Genomic DNA, 22,295 nt, shown 5'->3' with positions numbered 1-22,295 from the left:
AGATCTTCTAAATTCTTCTATACTAGGAGTTGTCATGGGGTGAAAGCAAGGCATCCTGGGGGCTTACTGGAACTGAACTTTGGCTCCGCTCCCACTGGAAACATCCAAGCCAAGACCATTATTCTGGCCAAGAAATTTCACTTTCTCTCCAACCTCCTTATCAGAGGACATGACCAGCACATTTATAACGACTTTGAAGTCAAGCATGCCATTTTAAAGAATGAGATTTTATAAATAAGTAAATGAAATGCCAGTATGTGGTTATGTACTAAATTTTGCTATATTTTATGATGAAGGATGTTTAAACAATTATAGTCAAATAAAAGTGGAGGTATGATGATGGTAATATGTATAAACATTTGAGTTAAGATACTAGAGTTAATATGAATTATACTTGATGACGGTAGAAGAGATGCACAAAAACCTTTTGTAACCAACTGATACAAATTCTACAGTATGTAAAGAAGGAGGATTTTTATGTTTGTTTTGAAAATTAAAAATAAGTAAAAAAGTTTTTCAAAAAAAAAGAAAAAAAGAATGAGATAACCATGGCCAAAGCCAATTTAGATCATTTAGTCCAGGGATATCAAACTCCCAGCCCATGGGCTGGATGCATCATGCACTGGCTATGCACACCCCCATTTTAGCAAAGGGGGAAAATATGCAATACATCATGTGATGACAAAGTGATGCCGCAAGTTTGACACCCCCATCTAGTCCATTATTTACACACAGAATCATTATGCATAGGTTTCTGTATCAATAACATCCAGGAAAAAATTCATGCAGTTTCTTACCGCAGGTGTGTTAAGTTTCTCAGCTTTGTCAGTGCTTTAAAGAAATCTTCCCTATATCTTTCATCCAAACTCCATTCCCTAGAAGGAAAACACATTTTTGCTGTCAGACTTTTCCTTCAGTATTTCTAGTTCCTGTAGTTAGCAAATACAATTGGCATTCCAGTCTATTTGTAAAGTAACCACAAATAGATGTATTCCTGTTCCAGTATGGGAAGTGCCCATGAGATTGGCTTATGACTACACCATTCATTCTCCCCTGTTTTAGTCATTAAATGAAGCACAGGATACACCAGAGTTTCAGGGGGAAATTCCAGGACCAAATGGGACAACTTGCTGCGGCCAACTCGCCATAGTAAACTCACCATGGGACAACTCACCGTGAGACAATTTAACAATTCTATTTAATTATTTAAAATAAATTTAAAAATATTTTAATTCTTCCCATTTACATTTCATTCTGTCCCTCCTTTTGTATCCTTTCTTTAATGATTCTATCCCATCATTTCTTTGATATTAGTGTTATTCTTGTCTCACAGTGAGCTTTCCCATGGCACATTAGCCATGATGAGCCATGATTAGTTGTCCCACAGCAAGTTGGCTGTGGTGAGTCAGCCATGGAAAGTTGGCTGTGGCAAGTTGGCTGTTGTGAATTGTCATAGACCCATTGCTGGAGATCTAGTGCAGGCTCTGCCATGGGTCTTCCCTACCACTGAGGCAACCCCATGCTCTGCTTCCTTCCATTCAAGCTCCCTGCAGGCCTTTCGCCTGTTTCCCAACCCTCCAGATCCCATATGCTCCTCTCTCCCGGTGATCACCAATTGTTCAATTGTCTTTATAGATCTCCTTCTGAAAGCTGTAGAGATCACATTGGAGAAGAAGAAGCCACTGTGCCCCAAGGCTGTGCGGCCCATTTCTGGAAACAAGTACCATTTTAAAACCATCTGCAATGAATTTCGGGAGTGGGCCATGTAGCCTAGGGATGGACTAGCTTGCTCTTTTTCTTCAAAGGAGCTATGGAGTGCTTTGAAAAACGGTGGAAACAGAGATGGCACTGGTCCATGGCTAATCTGCATGGCCCATTTTCAGAAGTGAACCCCATTTGGATTGGCCACAACTCAGTTGACCACTCTGCAAATGGTGGCCACAGTTGCATTTTATCTTATGCGAATGTGTCTGCACTAATAGGCTATTCAGTTCTCTGGCAGTAATGCCTACTTCCCTCTAATCTCCTATGGTCATTTTTTAATTTACAAAAGCACTAAAAAGTTTGCACAGTTATAAAAACAAACAAGTTGACTCACTAGACCCTTTTTTTGTAGCAATGCGAAGTTCATAAGAGTGCTATCAATTTCGTCTACTGGAGGTAACAGGAAAAATGGAACATTGGTGTTTTATTTTTCCTTTTATTAGTCCATCAGTGTCAATTATGGAAGGTAATAGATGTATAAGGGCTAGTACCAAAAGTCTAACTAGGTATTATTCAAGGCCAGGGGTGAAATTTAGCAGGTTCTCACAGGTTCTGGAGAACTAATAGTGGAAAATTTGAGTAGTTCAGAGAAACAGCAAATACCACCTCTGGCTGGCCCCAAAATGGGGTGGGAATGGAGATTTTGCAATATCCTTCCCCTGCAATGCCCACCAACCTATGCCCACAGAACCAGTAGTAAAATGTTTTGATTTTACTCCAAGGCTTGACAGTCAGACTGGCTCATGGATTCTCTGATGCTTGGATGCTGGACTTTGATAATTCAACCTCCAATTCAAGTTATGGGTTCTTTGATGTAAGAATTGGGATGAGATCTGAATTATTTGTGTAAAAATAATCAATCTGACAGATTCCATTTTGAATAAGATTTTGCAATCCGTTGGAAAAAATACTGAAAAAAAAGATGGAACAGCATTTTATATTTTGCTGACAACTTGGGTCACTCTGACCTAGTCAGGAACAGCCCAGATGGGAACTTGGAAGTCCCCTCGCTATGGATATGTTTTCAGAAAATTCAGTAATTATCTCGCTAGTGTTAAAATCATGACAACTCAGGAAATGAAGGAGATTTGATAGAGTTTAAAAATATCATGCATTCTTAACACGCATGTGAATGGGATATTCACGCATGTGAATGGGAAATTTTACACTGAAGATCTGTTTTTAGGCTGTAGCTTAATTATTGCCAACTATTGTCAATATTGCCAACTATTGTTATTGATTACGCCAAATACATTTATGTAATTGTATTATGACACACTTTGATGATACCCATGAGACTTCAACTTATGTATTTAAGTCTCACCTGTTGTACTGTTCAGGATTCTCAGCTTTCCGAGAATCCACTTGCGCAAGTGTAAATAAATACTGTATTTTTCGGAGTATAAGATGCACTTCCCCCCCCCCTAAAAGAGAATGAAAATGTGGGTGCATCTTATACACTGAATGTAGCCCCACCCACCCTTTGGCCTCTAACCCTTTATTATTATTCTAGACAATTTAACAAAATGAAGAAGCTTTTTAAAATAAATGCTTGATCTGAAGAGGCCATGTGCTATTGTTTTAAAAAGTGCTATTCTTTTAAATAGCAGAGAATAACTATACTTCCAGAAAGCACATCAATTTTAACAGCATCTGTACAAGTATAGTCTGAAACATAACACTACAAACAGTGTATATTGTCTGTTCTGTTTGTTGCAAGGAGGGAAATTGCTGGGAGGCAGATATTTTTCCCTTGTTTTACTCCCCAAAAGCTAGGTGCATCTTATACTTCGGAGCATCTTATACTCCCAAAAATATGGTAGATGCTTTTTGTTGATCATAGTCTCCTTGACCATTTTTTAATATATAGAAAATATATCAAATATATTTTTCTCACATATGAACATTTTAAAGATTAACTTTCTTCATCATTTGATTCCTGGGTGTTAGCCCAAAATTTGCAACCTGGAAATAGTTCTTCAAATCTGTAATTGCTTGACTTTCTGTTTTGCATCATTGCTCAGGACAGTCACAGATGGGAGAAATAAATAAGGAGGAAATGGTCTCACTGGGACCTGTATCGAGCACAGTCTGAGCAGAACATGAGCTCACACCTATGGCTACAGCAGAAGACACTGAAATCTGGAAAAAGCTCTTCAGCCACTTCAGCCAGCCTCATTTCCAACAGATAAAAAGCAGCTAAAAACTACAATGAGGAAATTAACTTTCAAATGCAGCACCATGGAACATTTGAGGGGGTTGAATGTGGCTCTTTTTAGTCAAAGGGAGAAAGATAGTGGTCTTTGCTATGGCCCAGAGGGCTTCCAATCAGTCTTTAAAGACATCAGTGTCAGGCTATGTATAAAACAATCATCTTTTAAAAAGTGATCTGTTTATTTAAAATGGTCACAGCTTTCAGATCTCAACAGCAATTGTCTCTCTGATCTTGAACTGAGCGCTTCCTAGTGATATAATGATCAGGTTTTTAAGTGCAAGAGAGATTGATTGGTATTGGCCTGACCAATAGACAACTGCTTGTTTTTAGTTAGTAATCATCCTCTCAGCCTTCCTAGCCCAAGCCATCTCTTGTCTTTCACTGCCAAGGATTGAGAGCTCTCTTCAGCTGCTAAAAGATGTTTATGCATATTTCTAAGTGACATTTTTCTGATCTATTGTTATATTTAAGAGTGTAGGTTAGAGACTAGTGGTAGTAGGATTGTAAATTGAATTAAATGCCCACTGGGTTATAAACTTTAAAAAAAATACTTACTTAGTTTTTGAAAGAAATAATTCTTCCTCTTCCTGATATGGAAATGTAGGGCTTTCAATGCAGAGTTTCTTCAAATTTTGGCAGTGCTGTATACAATAGACCAGGATCATCAATTCCATATCAGAATTGCATTGATAAATTATTTCAGTGACACCACATAGTGCATCATTTACAAAATTGTCATCTTGTGTCTCATATAAATAAGCTAAGATTTCTTTTTGCCAATGAAAATCAATTATTTTGTCAATGTTATATTTCACCCAGTCTAATAAGAACTCTTTATTATTAGGAGAAATTTCCCATCCAAATTCTTTTTTCAGTTTTCTCATTCTTTTTTCTTCATTTAAAAAACCAAAAAGAAAGCGAAACCCTACTGCAAAATCACGCCTAAAAGACTTATGACCTTCTAACAGTAACTGCAAACATTTATTCGAGTTTTCAGAATGTTGCTCCTCTCTTTCTTCTAGGACATAAAATAGAGCAGCAAAAAACTCTTGGAAGCTTAAGTGAATGAAGTTATACGTTTGAATACGATCAATGTCCCTTTTGAAGACACTTTGATTCAGAAAGAGAGAAAGGTAGTCTCTCTGATCTAAATTGTGGTTCTTGACTTCTTCTTCCATAAAAAGTATTTGCTGTTTCAAGACTCCTTTTGCAGCTAAAGAGCACAAACCTTTTATATTTCCTTGGACATCCTGTTTGGATTCTTTATGGTGAAACTTTAACAAACTGGAGAAATACAAAATATAGATTGCAGTGAGAGTGTATGGTGTCTTCTGAAGATCCTTGCCTCTCTCCATCTCTTGTTTCATCACTGTGCAGATGATCCAGCTCACAAGGGGAATGACACACATGGTGAAAAGGGTATCATTTTGTTTAACATATCTGAAAGCTTGCATTGCTTGGTCTTTGTTTTCAAAAAAATTGTAGAAATATTCTTCTCTTTCTTTTGTGGAAAACCCCAATATCTCAAAACAGTGTGGGTATCCTAAACATTGATGGAGTTTCTCCAAAGCCATTGATCTTGTTGTGATTATAAGAGAGGATTTAGGAAGAATCTTTTTTTGAAATAAACTTCTCAGCAGAATTCTCACTGGTTCCTTCTTCCAGGGATCAATGCAAAAGTAGTCTTCGGGCTGATCAAAGGAATACCTTAATTCATCAAACCCATCAATTATGAACAGAAGCTTCTCTTCATTCTTCAGTATGTTTTGAACAACATTTTTCACTTCGTGACACTTGAGCCATTCATTTGAAATTATTTCTGCAATACTAATCTTCTGGAAGTCTGCATGGAAATTCATCTCACTGCAGCTAATATAGAAAACATAATTAAATTTGTTTTGGTAAAGTTGTTGAGAAGCCCAATCAAACATGATTTTTTTGACCATCATTGTTTTTCCAATTCCTGCAGCTCCCTGCAACACAACAACTTGTGGAATTAATCCACATTTATTAGGGTTAAATAATTTTTCAATGTTGGTTGAAGATTTAGCTCTTTTGCTGATGATTTCATGATGTTTCCTTCCCATCGCCAGAATTTCATCTTCTTTCTCCCCTTTTGACCGGTGATAATCTAGGATGATTAGCTTTGAGTATCTCTGGTTTAGGGGCACGTATTCACCAGGAATAGCATTAGGATCTTTGATTGTTGCAAAATTTTGTTTAATGTAGTTTCTATAATCTAAAGGAAGAATGAATAAAATTAGAAGCATTAAAAATAAGCCTTAACAAGACACCCAATTAAGTGTTTTGCTTCGTTACCTTTTTCTTGAGGCTACCTCATCTGCTCTCTGGATTAATGTGTTGAGGTAAGTTGTAGGGTACTTTTTAATTGGTTTGTCAGAATTGATTTGAAGAGGCAAATTCTTGTTAATCAATACGTTAAATATTTATCATTTGAAGCTCTTTTATTCCACATAATGTTTCTCAAATGATTGCATTGAATACTAGCAGGTCATACAAAGATATTTTGGGGACTTCAATAAATAGGGCCTTCTCTGTGATGGGCCCAACCCTCTGGAATGACCTCCCCCCCGACATTAGAACCACCACTGACTTCCGCTCCTTCCGACAAAAATTGAAGACTCACCTGTTCCGATTAGCAGGCCTGGCATAATTATAACTGTTACCTCCTGGTAGACATATTATTAACTGGTTATTTTAGGGGAATTATTTTTAATTTAATTTGTGTGATATTTTTAGGGGTTTTAAAATTATATTTATATATACTGTTTAGCTGTACAGTTCTTTTAACTCTCTTTTTAACCTCCTCCATATTTAACTTTACCTATTTATTATATTGTGATGTATTTTTTGTATGGACTGTACACCGCCCCGAGTCCCTTTTGGGAGAGGGGGCGGTATAGAAGCGCAGTAAATAAATAAAATAAATAAATAAATGAAAATCTTTAAACATAACCCCCTTGGGATATGGCAAATACTTCCATAATGAGTATAATCCCCAGCATATTTCATATATGTATATGTGTATATGTATGTGTGTGTGTATATGTATGTATATTATATATACATACATACACACATAACAGTGTTGGGTTGCAGGCGATATGCCCCGGTACGGGCGTACCGGAGCCTGCCCGGAGCACTGGGTACCGTTCCGGTAGTGTGTTCCAGAGGGCCCACCCGAGCTCCTTGCCTGTCCTTTAAAGCCTTCGGCACTTCTGTGCACACGCATGGTGCATACACTGCATGCGCGACACTCCGCCGAGCAGCTGGAGCGTCGCAGAGGCTTGCGGAGGTGTCACCGGAAGGTATGATGCATGTGCACGCTGCGCACATTCATGTGGAGAACCCACCACGGACACACGCACGCACACACACACTCATATATATTCATATATTCATACCCTCAAAACAACACTATAGGGCATTGCACACTAGAACTACTAGACACAAGGACAGTTTTTTTCCAGATTGTCCATAAGTTAAAAATGTTCTTTTGCAAACTTTTATGGGGTTCTTCAATTCAAACCGGAAGCCATCCTAATTTGGACCAGCAGTATTTTAGCTTGAGAGACACACAAATCACTAGATGTGATCATCAAATCTTATTACACTCAAAATCCCACAACTACTTTTTATTAATAATGGTATTCAATAAATCACTTTGATTTGCCCATTTTAAAAAGTGAATGGAATAAATCAGTAGAGTCTGGATCTAATTTAACATCAAAAGATTAATCATCTTTACATCAAATTTACATTAAAATGTTTAATAATATGGATTATTAAAAATATTTTTTTCAAAATAGAATAATACTTTTTTCAGTGTTATTGAAGGATTTTAGAAATAGTAAATGAAATGTCAGTATGTGGTTATGTATTAAATCTTGGTATATTGTATGATGAAGGACGTTTAAAAAATTATAGTCAAATGAAAATGGAGGTATGATGATGTAACATGTATAAATATCTGAGTTAAAATACTTGAGTTAATATGAAGTATGTTTGTTGACTGTGGACGAGATGCACGTAAGACTTTTTGTAACCAACTGATACCCTTTCTACAATATGTAAAGAAGGATGTGTTGTGTTTGTTTTGAAAATTAAAAATATTTTTAAATAAAAAAATAGAATAATACTTTTTATTTGTAGATCCCTATTACATTTGTATAGAAAAAGTATCAATAAGCATTGCTTATTTTGGATATGTACCATCCCATTTAAAACACATTTTTGCAGTGTCTTAATATTATGTTTGGAAGAGAGGTTGTTATATACATCAGTCAAATTTGGATTTTAACTTTTTGTAATGGTACCTTCTTTTGAACTATTTCATGGAAATGATGGCTGGACAACAGAAATGGGTTAGGAGCACTAGGATATGTATTTATTTGTTTGTTACATTTATTTGTTTAAGATTTCAAAAAAAATGATGGCTTAATTAACCAATAGATAGAAAACTTTATGTTACTTATACATTTTAAATAAGTTGTGCATAAACAGAAACTATGAATGGGCAAATATAACGTTTTTAACAGATTGCAGAGTTGGAAGGTACCTTGCAGTTCATCTAGTCCAATGCTGGGTTTGTACCAGTTTTACTACCGGTTCACTCTCGCATGCTCTCGCACATGTGTGATGTTTCTGCGTATGTGCAGAAGCATCCAGGTGGGTGGGCGAAGCCTCCTGCCACTGCCACTATCAGTTTGGCCGAACCGGGAGCAACCCGCCTCTAATCTAGTCCAACCCCCTGCCAAAGCAGGAGACCCGACATCTGCCTCTACCTAGGATCGAACTCAAATGTAATACTAGATAACCTCTCCCCTATTGGAACATTATTTTAGATAACCTTCCTTACAGAAAAAATGAGGGCAAAAGACAGTGAGAGGGGGAATAATTTCCTGCTGGCTTCCCCACTGAGTTTCCTTTTGGGAAGATGGCAGGGAACATTTGAATCCTTCCCTTTCCCTTCTTTTTCTCCTAGTCAGAATTGCAAAGCCATCCCGGAGTTTCCTCCATTAAAGTTTTTGCGGTAATTAATATTTGCAGTAGTTTGCATAGAAGGGGAAGGAGAGGGGAGAAATTGCTCATGCAAAATTAGTTCTACACATAATTCAATAATCCTTTGAATGATTCCTGCCTTACCTGATAAAACTGGAAGTTGGCAAGCATCAGCATCTGCAACTAAAGATAAACTAGAATTAGCGAAATACTTATAAAAATTGGTAAATCGTTGAGGTTTTTTTAAAAAAAATGCATGGGTGTATATTTTCTATCAATGTCTACATATATAATGTATATTAGATTTCTTATAATTCCTATGCCTTTCTATATATTTATTTTCCTCTTTCCCCTTTTTCTTTCATAGGCAGCCTTGAAGGGACCAGGAGATCACATGTATTGGTAAAAATTACATTAGGTAATTGTGCCCTTGCCCTCTCTCCCAGCTCTGGGTTGCTTGGAAGAAGGAGAACTACCATTAAACCATTATCCCTGTTCCTAAAACTCTAAGCCAAAAGAATATTTTGATCAATAGTATCAAAGTCATTCAGAGATCAATTAGGACTAGGACAAATATGCTACCTATGTCCTGGGACCATTCATTAATGTTATCAATACCAGGGCGATAACCCAACCTGAAACACAAATGGAAAGGATCTATATACTTGTTTCCTCCAGTGTGCCTCAGTTGCCAGTCTATCATCTTCTCAAGAACCTTTCCTAAAAAGGGAAATTTGCAGACCAGACTAAAATTATTCAGTGACAATGGATCCAGTGATAGCTCTTAAGGAAAGGGTGGACTGTCACTCCCTTTAAAGTAGATTGACCTGTCTCCTTGCCCTTGAGTTCCCCCTCAACCCCTTCTAGGAAACCAATATGTGGGCCTGAGTACTCACTGGCTCAGTCAGCAGGATCCCCTGTTTCCTTGTGCAGTTTCCTACCCTTCATCTCTTTATTTCTATCCTAGTTTCTTTTTCTTAAGGGGACGGTGGGGGTAGAAATCATTGCCCTCTTGATGGTGAGGTCTTTGCTGTGTTTGGTGAATGTTTCCCACATTACAATCCTCTACAATTTATTCTGCAAGTATGTCTTACATTTGGGAAATTTTGCATACCATCTTCATCACGTCATCAAACTCCCAACTTGGATAAGAGTTCCTTTGGTTTTTCCAATTGTGTATATGTCTCTTTCAGGCGTTATAGTTTCAAACTGTGTGAGCTTTTCACCATATTTCAGACAAATGTAAATTGGATTGTGCCCTCCTTCAAGAATGTTGCTGCTTCACATAGACCAGTCTGATACCATCCAATCAGAGGTTGGTTCCTATCGGTTTGGTCTGGCCGAATAGGTAGTGGAAATTAACTGTACCTTTCCGAACAAGTAGCGTTGGCAGCCTGGCAATGCCCCCGTACCAATTCCCTGATCTCCGCTGGTTCACCCTACCCCAACCAGTCTCTGCTCTGCAGCTTGCCTGCCCACAAGTGCTGTGCCCCTGATCTGGCTGCCAGGTAAGCGTGCAAGTCGCAGCTTAGCTAGCTACCCCTGCCCCCTTCCCTGCAGCACTGCCATGTTTCCCTGCTTTCTATGCAGCCTTCCTGGCATCCCCATGGCCGGCTTGCAAAGGCAGGCAAGTGGAAGGCCATGTGGAAGGCAGGGAAGCCTGGCAGGGCCACGAGGAAGTAAGCAAGGAGCCTACTCCCTTCCCCGCAGCCTTGCCATGCTTCCCTGCCTTCCATGTGTCCTTACCAGCAGTCCCCAATGCCCACTTGCCTTCTGAGGTCAGCGTCCAGCCTCTAATCTAGTCCAACCCCCTGCCAAAGCAGGAGACCCAACATCTGCCTCTACCTATGATTGAACTCAAATGTAATATTAGATAACCTCTCCCCTATTGGAACATTATTTTAGATAACCTTCCTTACAGAAAAAATGAAACGGAGGGCAAAAAACAGTGAGAGTGGGAATAATTTCCTGCTGGCTTCCCCACTGAGTTTCCTTTTGGGAAGATGGCAGGGAACATTTGAATCCTTCCCTTTCCCTTCTTTTTCTCCTAGTCAGCATTGCAAAACTATCCCGGAGTTTCCCTCATCAAAGTTTTTGAGGTAATTAATATTTACAGTAGTTTGCATAGAAGGGGAAGGAGAGGGGAGAAACTGCTCATGCAAAATTAGTTCTACACATAATTCAATAATCCTTTGAATTTCTGCCTTACCGGATGAAACTGGAAGTTGGCAAGCATCAGCATCTGCAACTAAGGATGAACTAGAATTAGCGAAATACATGGAAAAATTGGTAAATCATAGAGAGTTCTTTAAAATAAATAAATAAATAAATAAATGCATTGCTGTATATTTTCTATCAATGTCTACATTTATAATGTATATTAGATTTCTTATAATTCCTATGCCTTTTTATATATTTATTTTCCACTTTCCCCTTTTTCTTTCATAGGCAGGCTTGAAGGGACCAGGAGACCACATATAGGTAGGTATTATGGTAGATAATTGTGTCCTTGCCTTCTCTTCCAGCCCTTGGTTGCTTGGAAGAAGAACTACCGTCAAACAATTCTCCCTGTTCCTAAAACTCTAAGCCCAAAGAATATCATGATCAATAGTATCAAAGTCATTCAGAGATCAATCAATATACTAGCTATGTCCTGGGACCATTCATTTATGCTATCAATACCATCTCAGGGCGATAACTCAACCTGAAACACAAGTGGAAAGGATCTATATACTTGTTTCCTCCAGTGCGCCTCAGTTGCCAGTCTATCATCTCCTCAAGAACCTTTCCTAAAAAGGGAAATTTGCAGACCAGACTAAAATTATTCAGTGACAATGGATCCAGTGATAGCTCTTAAGGAAAGGGTGGACTGTCACTTCCTTTTAAGTAGGTGGAATCATCCCCTCCCATCAAAAAACATTTTCTATCACTTGGATTCAGCTGCATGTGACCTCCTGGGAGGCCTTCATCAACCAGCAGGGACATCAATCTAAAAGAGGGCCCCTCCCCTAAGGACCCCAGGCATTTTCTCAAGACTGACTGTCTGAAAACCAGCTCAATGTTCTGAGTTCTGAGTTCTGAATTTGCTGAGGAATCCACATGCACCAGCAGCTGATGGTGGGGGTAAAAATTACTGCCCTCTTGATGGTGATGGCTTTGTGGTGTTTGGTGAATATTTCCCACATTACAATCCTCTACCATTTATTCTGTAAATATGCTAAATTTGAGAAATTTTGCATACCATCTTCATCACATCATCAAACTCCCAACTTGGACAAGAGTTCCTTTGTTTTTTCCAATTGTGTATATGTCTCTTTCAGGCACTATAGTTTCAAAGTGAGTGAGCTTTTCACCATATTTCAGAAAAATGTAAATTGGGCTGTGCCCTCCTTCAAGAATGCTTCTTCTTCTTCATAGACCAGCCTGATGCCATCCAATAGAATGTCAGACCAAGTGAAGCAGCCATAAAGATGGCAACAAGGCACAAATGAGATTTCTTCATGGGATTTAGACTGTTTCTGGGCCACTTTTTGGCTCTCCAATTTAGGATTCCTGGTACAGATATGTACTCAGAAGATTTTCAGATATTTGGAAGCTGTAATTCCCTAAAGTCAGCTCTCAGTTTCTTTGCACTTGGGGCTCCTGCAAGAGAATGCTGCCCTTCTTTGTTCTCTGTATCCACCCACCATCACATGCCTTGATCTGTTCCCTAATAGCAACAATAGCATCACCAGCTGTAAGATGCCTTAATTCTATATCATGTCAGGAAGCATGCTGGAAAAATGGATGGGTTTAATTTAACTTTCAAGGATCGCCCTTAACTTTAGATCAATGGACTAATTTCTTTGGCTTGAACTTGGCTTAACATTTTTCTTTGACAGTGATAGGAGTGCCAAATTGAGTGACAATGTTGATGCTTAACTTAGGTTTGATTCTAGGCTCAAGACAAGGAGTCTCAGACTAGAAGGAAAGCCCCACTCTGAAATGCTAGGGTGTCATTGCTAATCATAATCAACAACAGCAAGTTGGTTGAGCAAGATTCAGCTAGAAACAAGTAACAGTGGGTCTTTATATATTGTCATTTAATCTTAACTGGAGAGAACATTTCTGTAATATGTTGGGTTTTCTTACCTTTCTTTTCTTCCAGGTTTTTTGCAAGATCATTTCTATTGCATTTTTGAAGGACATCAATGCACACCTTTAGAGCATCATCTCCATAACGTTGAATTAGGAGATTTACAACTCCTTGTTGATCAGCTTTCTCCAGTGAACTGTTAGGAATGTTTGGCCTTTCACCATAATTAATAGAATTGAGCCTCCATTTAAATTCTTTAAATTCCATCTCAAGGAGTTCATTCAATGCATTGTAAATATCTTCTTTCACAGTGTTATTCATGTCAACTGTGGGTTACATCCAATCTAAAATTAAAATGAGAGAAACTAATATGGAAAATGAGATCTGAAGGGATCACATACTTAAGACTGTCTTCAAACAATGCAGATGATGCCTCTGTACATAGACATCACTATATTATTGCTAAAAGGAGGTGGAGGACCTCAATTATAGCATCAAAGGCATGGCCAGTGCTTACTGTAGAACAGATCAAGAACTGATAATATGCAAGATACAACTTAAGCTGAAGAAGAAGAGATAAGGTATGATCAGGGGTGAAATGCTATCGGTTCATAATAAAAAATTCCACAGTTCGCCCAAACCGGTAGTAAAAAAATGCTAAAAAAAGTAAAAAAAAAATGCTGACAATCAGCTGTGCAAGAATCAGCTGGGCCTGATTGTCTTTGAGGTCCGTCGTTAATAAGGCCCCCCTCATTCACGATCTAATTTTGGAGGGGGAGCCGGACCTCGCGGGAATAACGGAGACCTGGCTGGGCCACGAGGGAGGTTTACCCCTCGTGGAAATGTGCCCGCCCGGTTATCGAGCATTTCACCAGCCTCGGGCCCAGGGAAGGGGCGGTGGGGTAGCAGTGATTATTCGGGAGGACTTAGAGCCGAGGGAGTCCACTGTGCCACAGACGTCCGGATGTGAATCCCTTGTGGTGAAATGGGGCCCTGGGAGACAGTTGGGCCTGCTGATAGTATACCTGGCTCCTCGCTATACATCAGCGGCCCTGCCCGAACTCCTCGAGCTGGTCGCATCGGTGGCGGTTGAGACCCCCAAACTTTTAGTGATGGGGGACTTTAACCTGCCATCGGTGGGAGGAGCATCCGAGGGGGTTCGGGAGTTCATGACCTCCATGACAGCCATGGACCTGACTCAATTGATTCAGGACCTGACACACGAGGGAGGTCACACCTTGGACCTTGTTTTTGTCTCTGGCCAGTGGCTGAGTGATCTGGGAGGAGGAGACTTAACCATCACTCCGCTGTCATGGTCAGACCACTCACTCCTCCGACTTGACTTCCCTGGAGCTACCCCCCGCTGCGGGGAGGCGGAACCGGAAAATACTAGATGGTTCCGCCCCAGGCGCCTGATGGAACCAGACAGGTTCCAGATGGAGCTTGGGCCACCTCCTGTAGCCCTGACCCGCCCTTGGGTAGAGGACCTGGTGGTCGCGTGGAACAATGCGACTACCGGGGCCTTGAACCGGGTGGCGCCTTTGCGGCCTCTCCGGCAGCACCGATCCACCCTGGCCCCTTGGTTCACCAAGGAGCTAAGGGTGATGAAGCGCCGCAAGAGATGCCTAGAGAGTCGTTGGAGATCCTCCCGTTCCGAATTTGACCGAACACAGGTACGAGCCCATTTAAGGACGTACCTTGTGGCATTGAGAGCGGCCAAACGTCAATATTGTGCCGCTCTCATTGCATCCGCGGAGAACCGCCCTGCCGCCCTGTTTCGGGTGTCCCGCTCCCTTCTGTTTCAGAGGCCGCGGGAGGCCCCTTTACAGGGTCGGGCAGAGGAATTTGGGAAATACCTGCAGGATAAAATCGCTCAAATCCGGAAGGATTGGGTCCCTTTCAGTGGCCCAGTGGAGACGTCCGTGGCAAGTCTTGAGAAACCAACCTGGGAGGAGTTTGACTTGGTTGCCATCGAGGATTTGGACAGAGTGCGTGAACGACTGCGACCTACCACATGTTTGCTGGACCCGTGTCCCTCCTGGCTTGTACTGGCATCCTGGGAGGTTACACGCGACTGGCTCCAGGGCCTAGTGAATGCTTCGCTGGGTGAGGGGTCTCTTCCAGCCGCCTTGAAAGAGGTGGTGGTGAGACCCTTGCTCAAGAAGCCTTCCCTGGACCCTACGGAGCTGGCCAATTATCGTCCTGTCTCCAACCTTCCCTTTTTGGCGAAGGTTGTAGAGAGTGTGGTGGCTTATCAGTTTCCACGACATCTGGAGGAAAATGATTATCTAGACCCGCGCCAGTCCGGCTTTCACCCCGGGCACAGCACGGAGACGGCTTTGGTCTCGTTGGTGGATGATCTCTGGAGGGCCAGAGATAGGGGCTGTTCCTCTATCCTGGTCCTATTAGATCTCTCGGCGGCTTTTGATACCATCGACCATGGTATCCTGTTGCACCGACTGGAGGGGTTGGGGGTCGGGGGCACCGTTATACGGTGGTTCGGCTCCTACCTTTCCGGCCGGACGCAACGTGTGTTGACAGGGGAGCAGAGGTCGACTCTAAGCCCCCTTATTTGTGGGGTGCCGCAGGGGTCGGTCCTCTCGCCGCTCCTGTTCAACACATATATGAAGCCGCTTGGTGAGATCATCCGTGGTTTTGGGGTGGGATACCATCTGTACGCTGATGATACTCAGCTGTACATTTCCACCCCGAACCACCCCAACGAGGCCGTCGAAGTGATGTCCCGGTGTGTGGAAGCCGTACGGATCTGGATGTATGACAACCGACTCAAGCTCAACCTCTCCAAGACGGAGTGGCTGTGGCTTCCGGCCCCCCGGTTCAACCAGGTAATTCCATCTCTGGCCATCGGGGGCGTACAACTTGCCCCGGTGGAGCGGGCGCGCAATTTGGGCATCCTCCTGGATGCCTGGCTGTCCATGGATGACCATGTGACAGCCGTGGCAAGGGGGGCGTTCCACCAGGTTCGCCTGGTGCGCCAATTGCGCCCCCTATTGGACCGGGATGCCTTGCGCAGTCACTCATGCGCTGGTGACGTCTCGCCTGGACTACTGCAACGCTCTCTACATGGGGCTTCCCTTGAAATGCACTCGGAGACTACAGTTGGTCCAGAACGCGGCCGCGCGGGTAATTATGGGGAGTACAAGGTACTCCCATGTGACACCTTTCCTGTGCGAGCTGCACTGGCTCCCTGTGGTCTACCGGGTGCGTTTCAAGGTCCTGATAACGATCTTTAAAGCGCTCCATGGCTCAGGACCTAGATACCTGCGGGATCGTATCCTGCCCCATACATCCCTGCGACCAATCCGCTCGCACAGAGAGGGACTCCTCCAGGTGCCGTCCACCAGACAATGTCGGGGGGCGGTGTCTAGGAGCAGAGCCTTCTCTGTAGCGGGCCCAGCCCTGTGGAATGACCTTCCCCCAGATATTAGGACTACCTCTGACCTCCGCGCCTTTCGGATAAAGCTCAACACCCATCTATTCCAAATAGCTGGCCTGGCTCAACTATAGTTCGTTCACTCTGCTCCTGACGGGTTTTTTAATTTTAATTCTGGGGTTTTTAGATTTTACTGTGTTTTTAATTGTCTTTATTCATCTACCTCCCTCCTCCATGTACATGTACATGTATTTGTTTATTGTGTGTGTATTGTCTATTTTATATTTTTATGTGTTTTCTTGTACGCCGCCCCGAGTCCTTCGGGAGAGGGTGCGGCTAAGAAATAAATTTTATTATTATTATTATTATTATTCTTGCTTGTTGCAGGGTCCATTTTGTATGAAGTCCAGCTACTTTTACATTATATGTGAGTCAGTTGTGCAGCTTTTGTGTTATTTTTGTGTAAAGTGTGATAGTTGGTTTTTGAGCTCTCTGACTCTGTATGGGTTCTGCTTGTTGCATGAGCCATTTTGTGTGAAATCCAGCTGCTTTTACATTTGTGTGGGTCAGTCATGCAGCCATGCCCACCCAGTTACATGGCCACCAAGCCACGCCCACCCAGTCACATGACAACTAAGCCGCACTCACCCAGTCACATGACAACTAAGCCACACCCACCAAGCCATGGCCACCAAACCACACCCACAGAACTGGTAGGCAAAATTTTTGAATTTCACCACTTGGTAAATGTTGAATATATTCCCAATAGTTTCAAGGGGTACATCAGGAATTACTTTGAAATCCATAACATCATTGATAAAAATACCCCAGAGGAATTATGGAATGAATTTCAAGAAGTCATTAAGGATAAGTGTGAAAAGAGACTGCTAGAGTGAAGAAACAGGAGAAAGCAATCTGGATATCAAAACAAATGGTGGAAATTGCAAAGAAGAAAAGAGTGACCAAAGCTGGGAAGGACAATACATTTCAGGAAACAATTTAGATAGTTGTTAGAAGAGACAAGAAGCAGTATTAAAACATCTGTAAAGAATTTGAAGAAACAATGTTTACAGAGAAGCCATTTTCTGAGAAGCCACCACAATGTAAGTTCAAACCTGAGCTTAGACCTGTATCTGTTCTGTCCACTTCTTTTTTTACAAGCACCATTTCCAGAGGTGGGTTGCTGTCAGTTCAGCCCAGATTGGGCGAACCAGTAGTAGTGGCAGCTGGAGACCCCGCCCACCCACCTGGACACTTCTGCTCATGCCCAGAAGTGTCACACGTGCTTAGGAGTGTGCGCAGGAGCACATCCAAATTGGTAATAAAAAAAAATGAGCAACCCACTTCTGACTATTTCAAGGGTCACTTCTGATGCTTCCTCTGCCAGAGCAATTCAGTGTGCAAGGAGTAGCCTAGGATTGTTGATCAGGAAAAAGCAACTCTTAGAGGAAGCATATCAGGGTTGGGTTTCAAATTTTTTTACTATTGGTTCTGTGGACGTGGCTAGGTGGGCGCATATGACAGAGTGGGTGTGGTCTACTTGACGTCACTCATGCATATGCAGTCAAATGCCCCCCCTACCTAGCCACACCCACAGATCCGTGAAAATTTGTTTTGCCAACTGGGAGGCTGGCAAAGGAGCCTCGGTTTCCCCTGCTGCTGTGGCTCTCGAACAAAGAAGGCAGGGATGCTGACCGGCGCTCGCTTCCCCTATCACTTACCGCCACTTGTCCCCTTGCCGTTTTACTGGCCAGACTCCCAGCTAAGCAGGGCAGGTGGGGCACAGGCTGCAGCTGGCGGGGTGGAGGTGGGCAATGCTCCATTCCGGAGGTGTGGCGGTGGCGAGCGGTGCAGTGGTGAGCAGTAAGGGAAGTGAGCTCTGGCCAGCATCCCTGCCTCCTTCCTCTGCGAGTGCAGAGAATAGAGAGGAGTAGAGAGGGAGGAGAAGGCTGTCCCTAACAGAAGCTCAGCTTTCTCCTCCCTCTTTCCCCCTGATTTCTCCCCACAGCAAGCAAGGTGGCTCTCAAAGAGAATGAAGCATGGGCGATTCTTCCAACACCCAAGGCCTCCGCTCCTCTTCCTTCCTCGACTGTTTCTTTCTTTCACTGGTCAGGGGGCATGGTCAGGTCACTACCAGTCCGATTCGGTATGCCATATTTTCACTACCTCTTCTGAAGTACCGTACCATACTGGGAGGAACCCACCTCTGAAGCATTTTTTTATTCTAGGCTTCAACAAGGCACCAACAGGAAACTTGCCAATCATCCATCAGATGCCAATCAGATTTATAAAATCTCTAGGGTGGACTATTTAATGAGATTATTCCGCTACAGAATTTGATAGCAGAACTGAGCTGATCCTGCCAAATAATTCAAAGAAACCTAGTGTATCATCAAAAATATCAATTTAGAGTTATCACTCGAAGTACAAGTGGCCGGACTCAATTTATCCTATTTCAGAGATATGGAGAGATTGAGCTTGTAAGACCATGACTGGAGGAACAGCTGACCCAAGATGGCTTGTAAACCACGAGTACCGATATAAAACTTTTGTGGCTGAAGCATGGCAATCATCATTAAGATGGCCTCCAACTAAATGCATTTAGTTTGTCCTGAAAATGACAATCTAAAGTAGCTGCTTTAGAAAAGGCTTCAGCACTGCAGAAGAAGTGGGAGTGTTAGTTTAATTCTACTTATCAAACGAATCCATGAACCATTATGAACCAAAGTTCATGTTCTTCATATGGTAAATAATTTATTTTATATAGATGATTGATTAAATATAAAGAAGAACTGGTGGGATAGATCCCACAACTGGGAATGTCACAATTGAAGGATACAATTTGCTCAAAAATAGAATGGAGAGAAGGGCTTCCCTGTATTTAAAAGTATTTACTAATATTCCAAAATCCAAATGAAGGAATTCTAATATTGTAAAGGACCCTGGATTAAGACACAAAAACAGTAATATTGTTGGTGCCTAGATTTCCCCCCCCCCAAAAGAAGCCAATGAGAAAATGTAAAGGATGATTCCCTAAAACAAAATGCAGAACTTTCAAAGATGCATAGAGCATTAGCAATAGGAGTCAAATAATGCATTAAAACCCCGGATCCCAAAAGGGGAAAAGTGTCTGCTCCCTCCAGGTGCTGAGTTCACGCTTTCACTGGGTCTGAATGTTTACAATCTCTTTTTCTCTTTTGTGAGTGTGATTCAATCTCTCCAAGATATGTACATAAATTATCTTTATCTACTATTTTACACAAAATCTGTTATTTCCTCATGAATAAACAATCTTCACAGTATTTTAAACCTGTTATTTTTTCGTTATTTGGAAGTCCTTCATTCCCAGGAAAACCCCACTGCTCATTGGCACCCAAACCCCAAATCTGAAAAGGTCTGACATTTCATATGATTCCCTGCATGGTACAGAGCAGCTGTGCTGAATTACAGGCTGATGACACGAAGGACCCTGGATCATCTTTTATAAAGATGCTCAGTGTTTGCAAGGCCTAGAGGTTGGCATGCCGTGGGTGGGCAAGAACCTGATGGCAAGGATGCAGCTCAGATAACAAAGCAGGAAATAAACGAAGTCCAGTCTATTGAATCCAGACTATCGATTGAAAGGTCGGCAGTTTGGTGGTTCGAATCCCTAGTGCTGCGTAATAGGGTGAGCTCCCCTTACTTGTCCTAGCTTCTGCCAACCTAGCAGTTTGAAAGCACGTAAGATGCAAGTAGAAAAATAGGAACCACCTTTGGTGGGAAGGTAATAGCATTCCATGTGCCTTCGGCATTTAGTCATGCCTGCCACATGACCACGGAGACATCTTCGGACAGTGCTGGCTCTTCGGCTTTGAAACGGAGATGAGCACCACCCCCTAGAGACAGGAACGACTAGCACATATGTGCCAGGGGAACCTTTTCCTTTACCTAGTTTGGAATGCAAAAGTGGCTCCAACTTTTTTTGTCTATTTGTGTGTTTTTAAGGGAGAATGTGCAAGTCCACGTAGACTGAGGGTTGGAGGGTATCCTAGAATCCCAGGAAAGAACTCCTATCTATTAACTGTTCAGTCCCAAGGCAAACCAAGTTGTGTTTTTTAAATTCCTGGACTGAAATTCTTAAAGATCAGCTCAACCCAGCTGCGTAGTTTCCATGGACTATGACCTGGCTATGGACAAATAGGCCAATTGCAAACTCTGCTTATGAAAAAGGCCAGAGCAAACTCTTCAGCAGACAGATAAAGTTCTCCCTGCTGCTTCCACACCCCCACCCCACCATCAAGGAAATGCAAAGCAGCAAGAAAGTCTCCACGTTGTAGGAAGTGGTTTCTGACTCTGAAGCAGAGGGGGATGAATAGTTCTCCCCATATCAGGGGAAGGGGAGATGATAAATCATTGACCTGAGTCAATCCCAAGACAGAATCAAATTCATATTTAATCAATCCCCACCCCAGCTATCAAAACATAACAACCAAAGTGATCTGCAAATTGTCTGCGCAGTAATATCTGAAACATTCCTGCTGCCCACACCTTAGCCAGCTATTGGGGTTTAACTTCTGGTTGATGCTTGCCGTACGAGGTAACAGCTTTTCTCAAATCAAGTTACTCTCCAAAATTGTTGCTTCCTAACCCTTAAATAAAGTACAAGGAAATACCACCATTTTCTACATGAACTATCTGGATGTATTTAATAGTTGGTGCTCATTCACCAAAATATCACACAAGCAGAAGTTGATCCATGTTAAATAATACGGTTTTAGACTTACCACTCTGCGGTGAAAAGTTACAGGCACAATCCGATCCTGAATTGCTAAGCAGACTTTGCCCACTCACTTTTATACCTGTTGTAAAAACCAGTTTCACTTTTAAAAGCATACCTATTGTTCCAACCCTCTTCCTACTTGTATTTCCTGGCTGCTTATTTCTCTACTATGGATGGTTGATCCTCAATGGCAAAAGATATCCACCTCTTCAATCCTTGGTTTACAGTCATAATCGACCCTGCCCATTACGGTTGTAAGTTGTGATGGTTGTAAAACAGGTCATCATGTGACTGGATCCAATTTTTACGACTGTTTTGTTGGCAGCCATTAAGCAGGGTCAATGCCAATGCCAGGGTCATTATCTCCATGGAGCGCTTTTTGCTTAAAAACAGAAGTTGAACGGTTTTCAGCAAAAACGTAAATTGCATGTCATGCGATTTATATGTGTCATTGAAAATGGCTATAAATGTAGGCCAGTTCCTGAGTGCCAAAATACAGTCATGTGACTGCAGTGGGGCCTCTGCTGGAATTTCAGGATTGGATTATAAGTACCTTTTGGGAGGGGTCTCTCATAACTTCTAAATGCTGCTAAGCAACCAATCCTAAATTGAGGACCATATATATTAAGATCACAATAATTAATGTATGTATTAGGGCTGCAGAGTGACCCAGCTGATCATCTTTGAGGTTAGACCCAGAACTTTAGAAATAGATTGATCCACTCGTTTCCATTTTGTTTAGTCTAACTTCAAAAAAAAAATTTTTAAATCTCTTTTGGAGTATTCCTTCCTGTATTGTTACAAAATCTATTCCTTTAGAAGGGTATTTCTGGCCACCGTTATGGTCTGGGGATGGGAGAGGGCCATGCTATGTAGAAGTGTTATTAAGGAAGAGTTGGAAGCCACCTTCTGGCAGAACATAGGGGTGGTGGTGTCACATGGCTGTTTCCTCTGTCACTGTAACTTGGCAGGCTAATCCAGAGGCACAGGAGCCCCTAGCAGAGAAGTGTAAATGTGGATGAGGAAAGCATGTAGATAGGACTGATTCAGACATGGGTGGCTGCCG

At 42.0% G+C, this 22,295-nt stretch overlaps 2 protein-coding genes across 2 annotated transcripts in view; both read right to left on the bottom strand.

Annotated features, from left to right (window-relative positions):
- Positions 1 to 22,295, bottom strand: part of LOC309400525 (NACHT, LRR and PYD domains-containing protein 12-like) — a 139,138-nt gene that overhangs the window by 18,418 nt on the left and 98,425 nt on the right. The window lies entirely within an intron of this gene.
- Positions 794 to 21,324, bottom strand: LOC309384097 (NACHT, LRR and PYD domains-containing protein 12-like; the record flags this gene model as incomplete). Its single annotated transcript, XM_081937286.1, has 5 exons — positions 21,234 to 21,324; positions 13,133 to 13,420; positions 9,146 to 9,184; positions 4,535 to 6,218; positions 794 to 875 (listed from the first exon to the last, which is right to left on the bottom strand). The coding sequence occupies exons 2-5, from the start codon at positions 13,395 to 13,397 to the stop codon at positions 794 to 796; spliced, it is 2,070 nt and encodes a 689-aa protein (XP_081793412.1). The 5' UTR covers positions 13,398 to 13,420; positions 21,234 to 21,324.

The sequence above is a fragment of the Natrix helvetica genome (assembly GCF_964273705.1).
Source record: "Natrix helvetica genome assembly, chromosome: 1".
Classification (NCBI taxonomy): domain Eukaryota; kingdom Metazoa; phylum Chordata; class Lepidosauria; order Squamata; family Natricidae; genus Natrix; species Natrix helvetica.
This window is presented reverse-complemented; position numbering and strand designations above follow the sequence as displayed.